Below are 14689 nucleotides of genomic sequence, written 5' to 3'. Positions count from 1 at the left end.
GGCGCTTATTGGCCATTTCAGTATCTTTGGGACTTTTTTTTTCTTTTTTTCTTCCTGGTAAGTGGGGATTGTGGAGATTGAATCCAGGGGGCGCTTAACCACTGAGCCATATCCCCAGTCCTTTATTTTGAGACAGGGTCTTGCTAAGTTGCTTAGGGCCTTGTTAAATTGCTGAGACTGGTCTCAAGCTAAATCCTCCTATCAGCCTTCCAAGTTGCTGGGATTACAGGTGTGAGCTACCTGCCCAGCTATTTCTCTATCTTTGGAGAAATGTCTGTTCAGATTCTTTGCCCATCTTTTAGGTTAATCAGGTTGTTTGACTTTTTGTTATTAAGTCATAAGAGTTACTCACATAGTTTGGATATCTATTTCTTAGAAGTGATTTTTGAATATTTTCTCCCATCGATTGATTGCCTTTTCACTACTGATTATTGTCTTTGATGCACAAAAGTTCTTATTTTGGTTATTTTATTCTGCTTATGCTTTCGGTGTCATATATATGAAATCAAAAAATCAGGTGAGCATACCTGTTTCTGAGTTCTTTGATCTGATGTATTTGACTGTCCCCCTTGCCAGTAGTAAACTGTCTTTTTGACTATAGCTATACAATAAGCCTTTTTATGTCAAGTTGAGTATATCCTCTCATTTTATTCGTCTTTTGCAAAATAATTTAGTATCATAGAACCTGAGCTTTTCCATTATGAGTTAGAATAAGCTTGTGTCTACAAAAATAAAAAGTAAACAAAATAAAACCCTTGATGCTGTTTTGATAAGCATTGTGTTGAACCTCTGTATCTATTTGGGAAAATTAACACCTTACCTTCACTATGCTGAGTTTTCCAATCCATAAACAGTATATCTCCCCCATTTTTTTAGGTCTTTAATTTCTTTCATTAATATTTTATAATTTTTAGATGCAGTTCTTTTCCTATGATTTTAAGTTCTCTTAAATACACTTTTCATCATAGCTGTGTTCTCTTACAGTAATTCAAAATTAAAGGTTTAGAAGATAATCTAACTGATACCATTATAAACTTATGAAATTTCGTTTTCTTAGTTTCTTAGTCACAGTAACAGGAGGAGAGGGAAGAATAAAGTCACTTTATATAGGTAGAGGTGAGTAAAGGGAGGGAAAAGAGTATGGGGGGAAGGAGTAATAGTAGACTGAAACAGACATTATTACCTCATGTGCATGTATGACTGCATGACCCATGTGATTCTTCAATATGTATAATCAGAAGAATGGGAGATTATACTCTATTTATGATCTATCAAAATATATAAAAGCCTTCTGTCATGTACAACTAATTAGAACAAATAAAATAAAAATTAAAAAAAAGTCTTTTAGGGTAAAAAATTTTGCCTTTAAAAATATTTGCTCTTCCTTGCACATAAGTTCAAGTTTTTGTACTTCTTTTTGTACTTTTTGTACTTCTGTGTGTTTTGCTTCCTTCAGGTTGAAACATACAAAATTGCTGAAGTATAATTTTTAATCCCCAAAAAAGAGTAATTTCAAGCTAGGCATGGTGGTGCACGACTGTAATCCCAGCAGCTCAGGAGGCTGAGGCAGGAGAATCACAAGTTCAAAGCCAGCCACAGCAGATTAGCAAGACACTAAGCAACTCAGTGAGACCCTGTCTCTAAATAAAATACAAAATAGGTCTGGGGATGTGACTCAGTGACCCAATGCCCCATCTCCAGTACCCCTCCCCACAATAAAGAATAGTTTCATGTTTCAACCTAATATTTCTTCTACTCAAACCTATTTTTTTGTTTTGTTTTGTTTTGTTTTTTGTGGTATTGAACCTGTTCCACTTTACCATTGAGCTACATCCCCAAACCTATCTTTTTTGAGACAGGGTCTCAACTAGTATGAACTGATGAGGTTATAACTCATGTTCCAATGATTTAACCTCTGAATATTCCTGTGTTAACACAGTGCTTATTCAGACTTAAAAAAGAAGGAAAATTTGATAGAGGCTGTAATATGGGTAAATCCAGACAACATGCTACATGAAATGTGTCTTTGTGTCTGCATACTGAGTTTACACTGTTACTTTCTGTTTGAATAACTTTTTGCTAGCTAATACCTATTCTTTCAGTCCTATTTCAAGTGTCTGTCTAGCCTTTCTTGAATATGCACAATTGTTTTCAATTCTAGAGTAGTTTTTTTGGTGTCTCTCTTAGGGCATTCTAAAAACAAGTTGTTTTTCTTATGTTAAGGCCTCTCTGACCCCATTCTCCTTCTAGCTCCTATCACATAATCCTCTGAGCTGTCTTCATTTGAAAGACATGCAAACGGTTTTCTGTTGTTGCAGCTATTAGGGTGGAGAAATTAGTGATGAATGAACCACAACTACTGTAGAGCCTCAGTGCATAATTTGGTGCAAGACGAATACAAATAACTGAATGTCATTCAGGCAAGAATAAGAACCTCACATTATAGTTTTATGCCTGTTCTGACTTGCCTTTTAGATCATAATTGTATTAAGGTCAAAGGTCATATTTTATTCACATTTGTAATTCACATAATAATTTGGCATGTATTATGTACGGAGTAAATAACCTGGGGGAATTGGGGGGAAATGTGTTTGGCCTGGAATGAGTTACTTTATTTAACTCTTGAGGCAACCCTAAAAAGAAGGTATAAATATCCCTGAGACTCTGAGAGAATATCTAACAGGCTTTCTGTTAGATAAGTGATGAGTTGAATTTTAAACACGTCTTTCTTGTTCCAGATTTTTTTTCTACTTTCCTCTAGTAATAACTGTGTAACAGTAATAAGTTTCATCTCTAGCTGGATCCAGTGTTGGAAGGGATTGCTCCTGAATTCATAAGAGACTTGGGGTTAATGCAGATATCAGCCTGTCTAAAGCAAACCTATTAATTTGCAAAGTTATTGGTAAAGTACATCAGGTAATACTGTAATGATTTGTAATAGGCTTTTTTTTTTTTTTTTTTTTTTTGTTATTTCCCCAGATCCGAAGACTTCAAGGGAGATTTTTGATTTTGCACTAAAAGCAATTCGTCCTCAGGTAGGATGACTATTGCTCTTCATTCTTTTATGGTTGAGACTTGTCATTTTTCAAATATTGATGGTGAATTTTTTTTTTTTTTTTCTGAATTAGATTGATCTGAAGAGATATGCTGTCCCCTTGGGTAAGAGTCTATAATTAATAAGGTGTGGTATTTTACATTAATTAGTGAATATCTTGAGTAAGTTTCTACTTAAGCTAAATGAAAATGAGTGCTGTAACATATGTGATGTTTCGTATTATAATTATTATAGGAAGGTTCTGGGAGTTTAGTTTTTATTACACAAACCTGGGATGAGATGGTTATGCTCAGATATGTGATTTTAGTATATATTTATCTTAGGGTGTCTTTTAGAGAATCCATGCTGTTTGATTCTGGCTTTGTTTAAATAAATCCTGATTTAGTAAAATGTACTAAATCTTCATGAACACAGTTTTAACTTTGAAACATACCTGAAGCTTTCTTAGTTGTTTGCTGTTCTGGCTTAAGTTGTCCTATTTAAAATATAATGTGTTTTCCTTTTGCAGCTGGCCTACGCTTATTTACTTTGCATGCATCTCAATTTAGTGCCTGCCTTCTGGAAAACTACATTTCTTTATTTGAAGTACTATCAAAGTGGTGTAGCCATATGAACGTAGAATTGAAGAAAGTTGCATATTCAGCCCTGGAATCCTTTTTGAAACAGGTACTACAAATTCAACTTTCATATTAAATTTTTTTTTCACAAAAGAATTAAATTCAAATCTTGTATATATAAATTTGAAAAATATAAGTCAATCCATCAGCATCTGTAATGTTTAGAGCAGTCTCATAACTGGCAGCTGAACCAAGAGAGCTAGTAAAATACCAGTTTTGATCAGGATAGAGAGCCAACATTGAGCCAAGTCTAATGGAGCTAAGATGTGTCAGAGTGGGTCAGAGGAAAGTCTTGGGAGGTTAGGGCTGCTCAAACTGGAGGGTGGGGGGCCAAGGACCCCATCTCTCAGGAGGTGAGGGTTAGCTGCTGTGAGAAGATGAATGTTTGTGTGAGAGATTACTGCAGGATAGGGAAAGCACCTTTGTCCCATTGGGTTTTCCATCTGGATAGGAGGTGGTTGCAGAATTTCATTTGGCAGATCTCGGTGGCTAAGGGGAAAGTGTTGTGATTGTGGTTCTGATCAGTGATTTCAAGTTTGTTCTGAGCATCCAGAGGCATCTGGAATTCCTGTAGTTTAGGCTAGGTATTAAGGAGCCAGGCTGTTAGGTTGGATCTGATGAAAGATACTGGAGAGTCACAAAATTTTGTTTGAACTGTTAAAAATGAATAAATGATAGTAAATTCACAGACTAGTTTATGAAAACCTTTGTGAACTCTGTATAGACGTTATTGGTTTGAGATCCATGGCTTAATATGCAGGAGGGAGAGGAGAGAGAAAGAGCTGCTGTCCTTTGTCTGGGTGTGGCCCAACTCCACAAAACTGAAATAAGTGTGCTCTGGACCCCTAGTGCTTCCTGCTGTCCCTCTCTACTTAGTGTTCCTTTGCTGTTCTCAACCTGCCCATCAAACTTGTCTGTCTCAAAGTTATTTTTTTATTTTTTGGTACTAGGGATTGAATTCAGGTGCACTTGACCACTGAGCCATATCCCCAGCCCTATTTTGTATTTTATTTAGGGACAGGGTCTCACTGAGTTGCTTACTGCCTCACTTTTGCTGAGGAACTCTGGATCCTTTTGCCTCAGCCTCCTGAGCTACTGGGATTACAGGCACGTGCCACCATGCCTGACTCAAAGTTATTCTTGATATTAAGGTTGCAGCCTTTCCTGATTCTCCTCATAAAAATGCCTGTCCTACTTAATTGGCTGATCTTATTTGTTATAGAAAATGAACGTTTATTTTATTATTATTATTATTTTGGTTCACATAAATATGTGTGGATCTCAATAAACATTGACTCTTGAGAGAGAGAATTTTATATGTTGTTACTAAGATGAATAAGTATGTCCGGACTTTCCTAGGAGTCTGAAGGGATTACGCCTGCAGCATCCATGAATCCATGCTCCCTAATAATATCTGTGTGCTCTAGTAGAGGGTAGGTGGGGAGTGAGCCTTCAGGGTTGACTATTAGCTCTCCTTTGGCTGGCCTGTTAGCCTTTAATGAGCTTCACAGAACATGTTCATTGCAGATCTTTGCTAGAGAATTTAATTTCAGGTTTTTGCTCCAATTCTTAATAAAAACTTAAATTGAATAGGTGCTATTTAGTTACACTGAAGATATTTATTTTTCTAATACTGTGTAATTTTTGAAAATGTTAGAGTTTAGAAAACTAAGAAGTTAGGGAACAGTCCTCTCAGTGCTGTCCTTACAGCTGACTTCTGTTGCAAGCTTGGCGTTTCCAAAACTACCTTCAAATATGATAATTTGCACTGGGCATGGGAGTACACACCTGTAATCCCAGTGGCTCAGAAGGTTGAGGCAGGAGGATTACAAATTCAGAGCTAGCCTCAAGAACTTAGTAAGGCCCTAAGCAATGTAGAGAGACCCTGTCTCAATATAAGAAAATGGGCTACAGATGTGGCTATGTAGTTGAACACCCGTGGGTTCAATGCCTGGTCCAAAAAAAAAAAAGATAATTTGCTAAAAGGGCTCATAGAACTCAAAGCTTTTAAGTTCACAGTAATGGCTTATTACAGCTAAAGGGCAGAATTTAAAATCAGTTGAAGGAAGACGAATAGTTCGGAGACTAAGAAAGTACCAGGTGTGGAGCTTCTAGTGTCCTCTTCCTGTGGAGTCAGTACATTGTTACTTTCCTGACACTGATATGTACACAAATCACATGGAATATCAACTGTGATGCTCATCTGAACTTCAGTATTCACAGTTTTTATTGTATCATGTTTGCATAATGAATTGATTGATTGCCCATGTAGTTGATCTCAGTTTCCAGATCACAGGTAACACATGACCCAAAGCCCCCACCCTAAGTCACATTGTTACTGTGGCATTTGACCAGCCTCTAGATCATGTTGTTAATTCATCCATTGTGACTTGAGGCCCCCAGATAAAGAAAGACATTCCTACCAGGTATGACATTGTAAGGGTTTGGCGATTATCTCCCAGAAGTCAAGGCAAAGATCAGACTTCTTTCTAGGCAAGGTTAAATTCTTTGCTTTATAATCTGAATATTGTAAATTTTATCCTTGTATTTGGTTAGAACATCATAAAGTCCTGTCCTTTTATGCATTAAAAAAAAAAACAAACGTATCCAAGATGCCCTTTGCATTATGTCACTGGTTTTCATATTATTAGACAGTCATATGATATTTCTGAGTAAATTTATTTTAAGCTTTCTGTTGATTATAGCATCCCTTTTATGAAGACTAGTGGACAGAAATTTCTTACACCTTATTACTTTGAGAAAACTTTGCTCCCCTGAATTTCTGGTTTGTTTTTCTCATGGATATTGAGGCATATATAATCTTTTCTTTGCTTTGGCTGCTGAGAAATTCAGACTCTAGCAACTATTATTTAAAAAGTCAATGTTGGGATGGGGGTGTAGCTCAGTTGTAGCATGTTTGCCTAGCATGTCCACATGCATGAACTGACAGGTCATCATTATTGAGGTGTAATTTACATACAGCAGCAACATGAATGTTAAGTTTATAGTTGTACTCTGTAACCACTAATTTGTTCAAGACAAAATATTTCCAGTCACTTAGTGGTTTGGTCAGCTTTCTTGTTGCTGTGAACAAAAGACCTGATAAGAACAATTTTAGAGGAGGTAAAGTTTATTTGATGCTATGATTTCAGATATCTCAGTCCATAGACAATCAACTCCAATGCTCTGGTCCAGAATTCAGGCATCACTGCAAAAGAGAGTGGTAGATGAAAGTGGCTGAGGATATGACCTTCATGCAGTAAAAGAGAGCTCTGCTCTTACCGTAGACAATATAAATCCCAAGGACAGGCCTCCAATGATCCACCTCTTCAGTCACATCCTGCCTGTCTACAGTTACCACCCAGTTAATCCCTATCAATGGATTAACACACTGATTAGGTTAAAGCTTTCATAACCCAGTCATTTCACCTCTTAACTTTCTTGCATTGTTTCCCAAATGAACTTTTGGGGGACACCTCATAGCTAAACCATAACACTTAGAAAGTTCCCTTGAACCTCTGCATTTTATCCCCATTCCCAAGCTGTAGGCAACTAGTGCTTTCTGTCACCAAAGATTTGTTTTGCCTTTTGTAGAATTTTACATAAGTTTTATAGTGTCTGTTCTTTCACAGTTAACTTGGTTTGCTTGGTCAGTGTTTTTTTTTTTTTTTTTTTTTTTGTCGGGGTTGGGTACTGAGGATTGAACTCAAGGGCATTTGGCCATTGAGCCACATCCCCAGCCCTATTTTGTATTTTATTTAGAGACAGGGTCTCAGTGAGTTGCTTAGTGCCTTGCTTTTGCTGAGGCTGGCTTTGAACTTGTGATTTTCCTGCCTCAGCCTCTTGAGCCACTAGGATTATAGCCAGGCACTACAGCACCCCATCTCTGTCAATGTTTTTGAGAGTTTAATTTAACCATATTGTAGCATGTTTCAGTTCATTTTTATTGTTGCATAGTCTTCTAGTGTGTGGGTATAAAGTTGTTTATTCATAGGCATTTGGTTGTTTCTGATTTTGGGTTATTGTGAATTAAACAGCAAAGGCCATTTGTACCCGAGTGTTTAACATTTCTCTATCTCTCTCTCCCTTTTTTGTGGGGGGGGGGGGGCAGGGGGTACTGGAGATTTAACCCAGGGGAGTTTGACCACTAAGCCACATACCCAGCCCTTTTTCAAATTTGTATTTTATTTTTTATTTTGAGATAGGGTCTCAGTAATTTGCTTAGGTCCTAAGTTGCTGAGGCTGGTCTCAAACTTGCAACTCTCCTGTCTCAGCCTCCCAAGCCATTAGGATTACAGGTGTGTACCACTTTGCCCAGTTAACATTTCTCTTGAGTAAAAACTTACAAGTGGCATTGCTGATTCACATGATAGGTATATGTTAAACTTTATAGGAAACTCTCAAACTCTTTTCCAAAGTGGTTGCACCATTTTATATTCCTGCCAGTGATGCACAGAAGTTCTAGTTATCCCATGTACTCAGCCATACTGGTATTGTCAGTTTAATTTTAGTTATTTCTAATGGGTACATAATGTTATTGAAATTTTATTTTGGATTTCTGTGGTGACTGTTGATGTTGACCCTTTTTTTCCTGTGGTTATTAGCTACTTTTTTTTTTTTTTTTTTGTATTGGGAATTAAACCAAGGGACGCTTAATCCTATACCACATCTCCATCCCTTCTTATTTTATTTTGAGACAGGATCTCACTAAGTTGCCAAGACTGACCTCAAACTTGAGATCCTCCTATCTTATCCTTCTGAGTCCCTGAGATACAAGTGTTCTCCACTGTGCCCACCTCCTGTGTCCCATTTAAGAAGGGTTTTCTCCTATATTTTCTTTAGGAAGTTTTGTAATAAATCTGTAGTTTTATTGTTTGCATTTAGGTTTATAATCCATTTGAAGTATTTTTGCATATGGTATAAAATAAAGGCTGATATTGATTTTTCCTCACATTTGTTGGTTCCAGCACCAGTTACGTAAAAGACTAATTTCTCCCATTGGCTTACCCTGACACCTCAGTCAAAAGTTAATTGACCAAGGTAGGTGCAGTGTGGTGTACACCTGTAATCGTAGCTACTTAGGGTGGTAGAGGTAAGAGAGGATCATAAGTTCCAGATCAGCCTGAGTAACTTAGCAAGACTGTCTCAAAATAAGTAAAAAGGACTGGGATGCAGTTCATTGGTAAAGAACCCTGAGTTGAATCCCCGGTAACACACACACAAAAATCAATTGACCATATACGTGTGGACTTATTTCTGGACTCTCTAGTTTGTTTCATTCATTTTTATGTTTGTCCTTAAATCAGCACATCACTATCTTGATTACTGTAGCTTCATGCTATCTTATTTTCCATTATTATTCTTGCTATTATAGGTGCATCTTTAAAATTTAATTTCTGTGGGGGAGGAATTTTTCTTTTTTCATTTAATAGCTTTATATAAATTTCTTACGAAAACTCTTGCAGGTTAGTTGCACAAAAAAAAAAAAAGACACAGAGTTCCAAGAATAATGTGCAAATCTTTGAAAACCCCACTACCAACAAAAAAAGATCACCATTTTGGTGACTCCATTCTTATTTTGTCTTCCTCCCTCCTTTTCCCTTTCCCCTCTCTTTTCCTCTTTATGACATAAAGGAATAGTATTATTCATAATTTTGCAATCTTAAGATTTTCCACTGTTTTATGTTCTCCTGATAGCACATTGAGATCTGCATGATTAATTTTAATGATAGTATAATATAGCATTGTTTTATATGCCATAATATTTTATTCTATCCTGTCTTGGTAAATATTTTCAAATCTTTGCTATAACAGGCAGAAAATAATTGGCTAAAAATGCAATGAAAGGACATTTGCTAAAAGTGCAATGATAAAAAAATTAGTAACTCTTTAAATGGTTAAATATTATAATAAATTCAGGAAATGAAAAACTTTTGAAATTAAGACTTATTTAGTTCTTGAGAAACATGTTCATGGTATGTTTTGTGAAAGGAAATTTTGAAGCATTATGTCTGTGATAATCCATTCTTCTAAAATGAATGGAGAATAAAGACCTGAGAAGGACAAATGCTGAGACCTGATGGCTGTGGGTAGAATTAGGGATTGTATTGGTAGGTTGGTGATGGAAGGTGGATACTTTTTCCCTTTGTTAATTATCTCAATTCTTTCTATTCTTATTCTAGACAGTCTTTGTCCTGAAACTAGGAAAGCTCTTTCTATTACCTGTGTTTTTGCATTTAGGCCATTGTTGCTTAGTTGGTAGATAGTCATCTATTTGCTTCTCAAAGTACTTTTCTTTCCCCTTCCCTCTCTTCATTTAAGCTTTATAATTTGTATCTCATTTTTTATAAAATTGAGATTCCTTGTCTTTCTGATTGTACATCGTAATTTGTGTTTGTTATGACTCCTGAATTTTCTGGCCACTAGGCCTGATAGTTTTCATTCACACTCTGGATGACATGTGTTCCAGTGACTACTCTCTGCTTCATCAAAACCTGTATTTTATATATGTACAAATTACTTCCTATATTTCCCTCTTTTAGTTCATTTCTTTAGGAAGAATACTTGACATACAATATATCATTATTTAAGAGACTGTCTTTTCTGAACTTAATGGAGACTAAGCATATAGAAGCAAAGTGTCTTATGAGTAAAAGTAATTAGAACTCTAATAATATGTAAGTAGTATACAGTTTCATGTTCTTCATATTTGTGTAGATTCCTTTGTTTTGCTATTAAATATTTCTAAAGAGTAAACATTATGTAATTGCAGGTTTCTTTTATGGTGGCAAAAGATGCAGAGAAGCATAAGAGTAAGTTGCAGTACTTTATGGAACAATTCTATGGAATCATCAGAAACACAGATTCGAACAACAAGGAATTATCCATTGCTATCCGTGGATATGGACTCTTTGCGGGAGTATGGCTCATTAATTTATTCTTTGTTTCACTTGAGTGTTTAAAGGATAGTGTCTCATACTTTTTACAATGTTATTGTCATTTATTTTATTAATGATTAAGAACTTTTTCAATGTTTACTATGTAATAGAGTTCTTTAATACATGTTATCTCAGATCCTTATAGCTCTTCTGTAAGCTGAGGTTTATTCTATTTTATGCATGAGGAAACCGATACTCAGAGAAATTAACTTGTCAAAGGAGACACAGAATTGATAAAGTCTGAAGACCAAAAGCCAGTGTTTTTCTCCTGCGCTTAAAATTTTCCCTTACTTAAAAAGTAAAATTGTAGTTGATTTCACTAAAAGATTTAGAAAGAGAAGTTCCTGTCAAGAAAGAGACATACGTTCTTAAGAATATTAATAGTAACTCCCGTAATCTCAGGGATTAGGGAGGCTGAGGCAGGAGGTTTGCAAATTTAAGGTGAGTCTCAGCAACTTTTTGAGACCGTATCGCAGAAGGACTGGGGACGTAGTTCAGTGGTAAAGTGTCCTTGGTTTCAATCCCTAGCACCAAGGGAGGAAAAATAACCCTATTTTTCTCTTTTAGTGGATCTTTGTAACTTCTACTTTATAAATAACTTTCTGCCTCTTTTCCTACAACTCAGTCCATCAGTATCTGCTCTCTCTTTTTATTCTTCATCTCCATTTGTCCATCATCTTCTGTAAGTATTGTTAGGGCAGAAGAAACAGTAATGAGAAGGCTCAGAAGTAAGATAACATGGAATTTTCCACTTTATGCATCACTGTAATCAACTTCCAGATTGTTCACTGTGGCTAGAGATATTTGTGATGTAGTGAGAACATGATGGAGAAGAAAAAAGAGAGAGGATTCTGAAAAGAGCCAGTCAGATCCTTGAGGAATCTGGACTAGATTCAGAAGTTTAAAGAAGGCTTTGAAAAATTGGAAGTCAGGTAGTTGCATTATAAGATTTGTGAGTTTAAAAAGAAGGTTGAGGGCTGGGGATGTAGCTCAGTTGGTAGAGTGCTTGCCTTGCAAGCACAAGGCCCTGGGTTCAAATCCCCAGCACCGCAACAAAACAAAACAAAACAAAAAGGCTGTGCTCAGTGTGGAGCATGATATAGTAGTGTATTCTGGACGTTTATTTAAGTCTTGTCTTCCTGGGGTTGCCTAACTTCATGAGGTCATTGACTACATGGGACCTACTATCTAAACAGTGCCTAGAATATAGTTAATCAAAAAGTGTTCTGTGTATGAATAAATAGAGTGTGATCACAGCTTATTGTAAGAAGCATCTTTATAAGATACTATGTTTTATATATAGTAAACAAATAATTTGCTGCGATCAGTTTATAATAACATGGCTTAAAATGACATTCGTTTTGACATGAATAAGCATGATAAAAGACTTACATTTTGCTTTTCCTAAAGCCTTGCAAGGTTATAAATGCAAAAGATGTTGACTTCATGTATGTTGAGCTCATTCAGCGCTGCAAGCAGATGTTCCTCACTCAGACAGACACTGTCGATGACCATGTTTATCAGATGCCCAGTTTCCTCCAGTCTATTGCAAGTGTCTTGCTTTACCTTGATGCAGTAAGTGAAATAGTTATAAACTGAACACAGTTTTAGATATTTAATCTTGTTTCTTCAAATAGTTTGATGGAGGCATATGGTAGGCACTCTTGTGGTCAACATGACATTTTAAATTAGTATTTTCTATTAATAGACTTCCCATTGTGTAACTTGATTTCTCATCCAGAGAAAATAAAAGTATGTGTTACTTTTTCTATTCTTCTAAAAAGTGAAGAATCACTGGTTGTGATAATTGTGCCTTAGGTATCATTCAGATAAGTTTACTCTTAATTTCTTTTAGGCATTCACAATAATAAACATTAAACTTGGCAGATAAGTTTTCATTTATCTAAAAATACGCTTAATGCAGCTCTGATTGCTTTGGATATTGTATTATTCATATATTTTTTTTCTCTCCTGTAACTTGTAGTTTGCTTTCCTTTTCCGGTAGGTTCCTGAGGTGTATACCCCAGTTCTGGAACATCTCATTGTGGTACAAATAGACTGTTTCCCACAATATAGTCCAAAAATGCAGTCAGTGTGTTGTAAAGCTATAGTGAAAGTTTTCCTAGCCTTAGCAGAAAAAGGACCAGTTCTCTGGAATTGTATTAGTACCGTGGGTAAGTTTGCCATTCACTCTTGTTCTTATAATGATGAATAATGAATACTTAATATTAATTAACATCTCCCAAATTCTTTTGTATCAGCCTGGGGATGTAACTCAGTGGTAGAGAGCTTACTTAGTATGCAAGAGCCCCTGGGTTCAATCCCAGCACTGCAGGAAAATAAATAAATAAATAAATAATAAGGATTATTTTGTATCTTTAATGCCTTTTAGAAAATTCCTAAAATTTTGGTGGGTCAAAATCTCATACTTAGTTTCTGAATTTAATAGTTCAAATTTTTAAAACTAAAGATGGTAACAAGTTTAGAAAAGAAATTAGGAGGTGAAGTTACAATGATTTTTGTTTTTATTGACTATTTGGTTGTATTTTTCAGTATTCATAAAAATGAATAAAAATTTTCTTTTTTCTTTATTCAGTACATCAGGGTTTAATCAGAATATGTTCTAAACCAGTGATCCTTCAAAAGGTAAATTCTGAATCTAAGGTTTCAAAAATAAGTCTTTTATCACTTAAGTTATAAATGTTGCTGTAGTTTTAGTATGTACATATTTAAAAAATGGACATAATACCTATTTGTGTGAGGTAAATGTATTTCTCATAAGATATGAAATTCCTTAAGTATAACTTTACTGTTATATATTTTTACAAGGAAGAAATGTTTTTTTCTCTTGGAACTCTAGGATAAAATATTAAGATGTATTATGGGAGACATGTCTTAGTTACTAAAAGTTATAGGAAATAGGATGAGATGAAAGAATGAACTGTGTAAGAAAGAGAAATGAACGATTTTGTCATGCATCTGGTGGATAATATGTCAAAATAGTTTTTGGTTTTAGTCACAGAAAAATCATCCTTTTTTTCAGCTTTTTATTATGCTTTCAAAATATGTCTTCCTCAATCTGGTTGTAGTCTCCTCTTGGTTGCAGTTTTAGTTAAGAAAAGTCTGAAAATCAGCAAGTTCTGACAGCCAAGCTGCTTTTGTGAGTAAATCAGTCAATATTGGTGTGTTTTCTTCCTGTCCCAGGGTGCTGAGTCTGAATCCAAAGACCATCGTGCCTCAGGGGAAGTTAGAACTGGCAAATGGAAAGTGCCCACGTATAAAGACTATGTGGATCTTTTTAAACATCTCTTGAACTGTGACCAGATGATGGTAAAATTTATAATTTTAAAGCCATAAAAGTACCCCAGTTTCTTTCTTTCCATAATTATTGACTAAAGATTTGTTTCAGAATTATGTTGTAATAACTTGGAAAAGTTTTAAAGAAATACTTGGAGTATTGAAGACAATTAAAAATTAAAGTGAGACTAGAAGCCTGGGTATGGGGTACATTCCTGTAATCTCACCTAGGCTAAGACAGGAGGATTACAAGTTTGAGGCCAGCCTGGGCAAAATAAAATAAAAAGGCCTGGGGTATAGCTTAGTGGTCGGGGGACTTGCCTAAAATGTTTAAAGCCCTGCATTCATTCAATCCCTAATACTGTAAGGGGGGAAAAAAAAGTGAGACTAGGAAAACAGTTAATTGAAAGGAGCACAAATGTAGAGCTCTTTCAAATTAAGTACTGTAGCTAAGTCCTTATTTTAGCTTTTTGTAGCAGGATAGTGTAGCTAATAGCAAATTGTCCTTATTATCAGGTCCACCATCTTAGGCAACAAAAAATATAACAGTATTATCACCAGACAAGAATTATTCCTTCTTCCCTGACTCCTTTTTTTTTTTGGTGCTGGAGATTGAACCCAGGGCCTCATGCATGATAAGCACATGCTCTACCATTGAACTACAACTCCAGCCCTCTTTATTTACTGAGGATAAGATAAATCCAATTGATTTAATAGGTGTGAAGGTGATTAGTGCACAATTACTATTTATATAAATTATATTAGAATCATATCTCCTGCCT

At 35.6% G+C, this 14689-nt stretch overlaps 1 protein-coding gene across 1 annotated transcript in view; it reads left to right on the top strand.

Moving 5' to 3' along the window:
• The window catches only part of PRKDC (protein kinase, DNA-activated, catalytic subunit), a 194152-nt gene that overhangs the window by 6671 nt on the left and 172792 nt on the right, over positions 1 to 14689 (top strand). Inside the window, 8 exon segments of the mRNA XM_079137132.1 lie at positions 2980 to 3035; positions 3129 to 3159; positions 3564 to 3721; positions 10445 to 10591; positions 12021 to 12185; positions 12616 to 12784; positions 13207 to 13256; positions 13815 to 13940. Of these exon segments, the coding sequence (XP_078993258.1) occupies positions 2980 to 3035; positions 3129 to 3159; positions 3564 to 3721; positions 10445 to 10591; positions 12021 to 12185; positions 12616 to 12784; positions 13207 to 13256; positions 13815 to 13940 (902 nt within the window).

The sequence above is a fragment of the Sciurus vulgaris genome (assembly GCF_902686455.1).
Source record: "Sciurus vulgaris genome assembly, chromosome: 1".
Lineage (NCBI taxonomy): Eukaryota > Metazoa > Chordata > Mammalia > Rodentia > Sciuridae > Sciurus > Sciurus vulgaris.
Note: the sequence above shows the minus strand (reverse complement) of the source record. Positions and strands in the feature narration are given on the sequence as shown.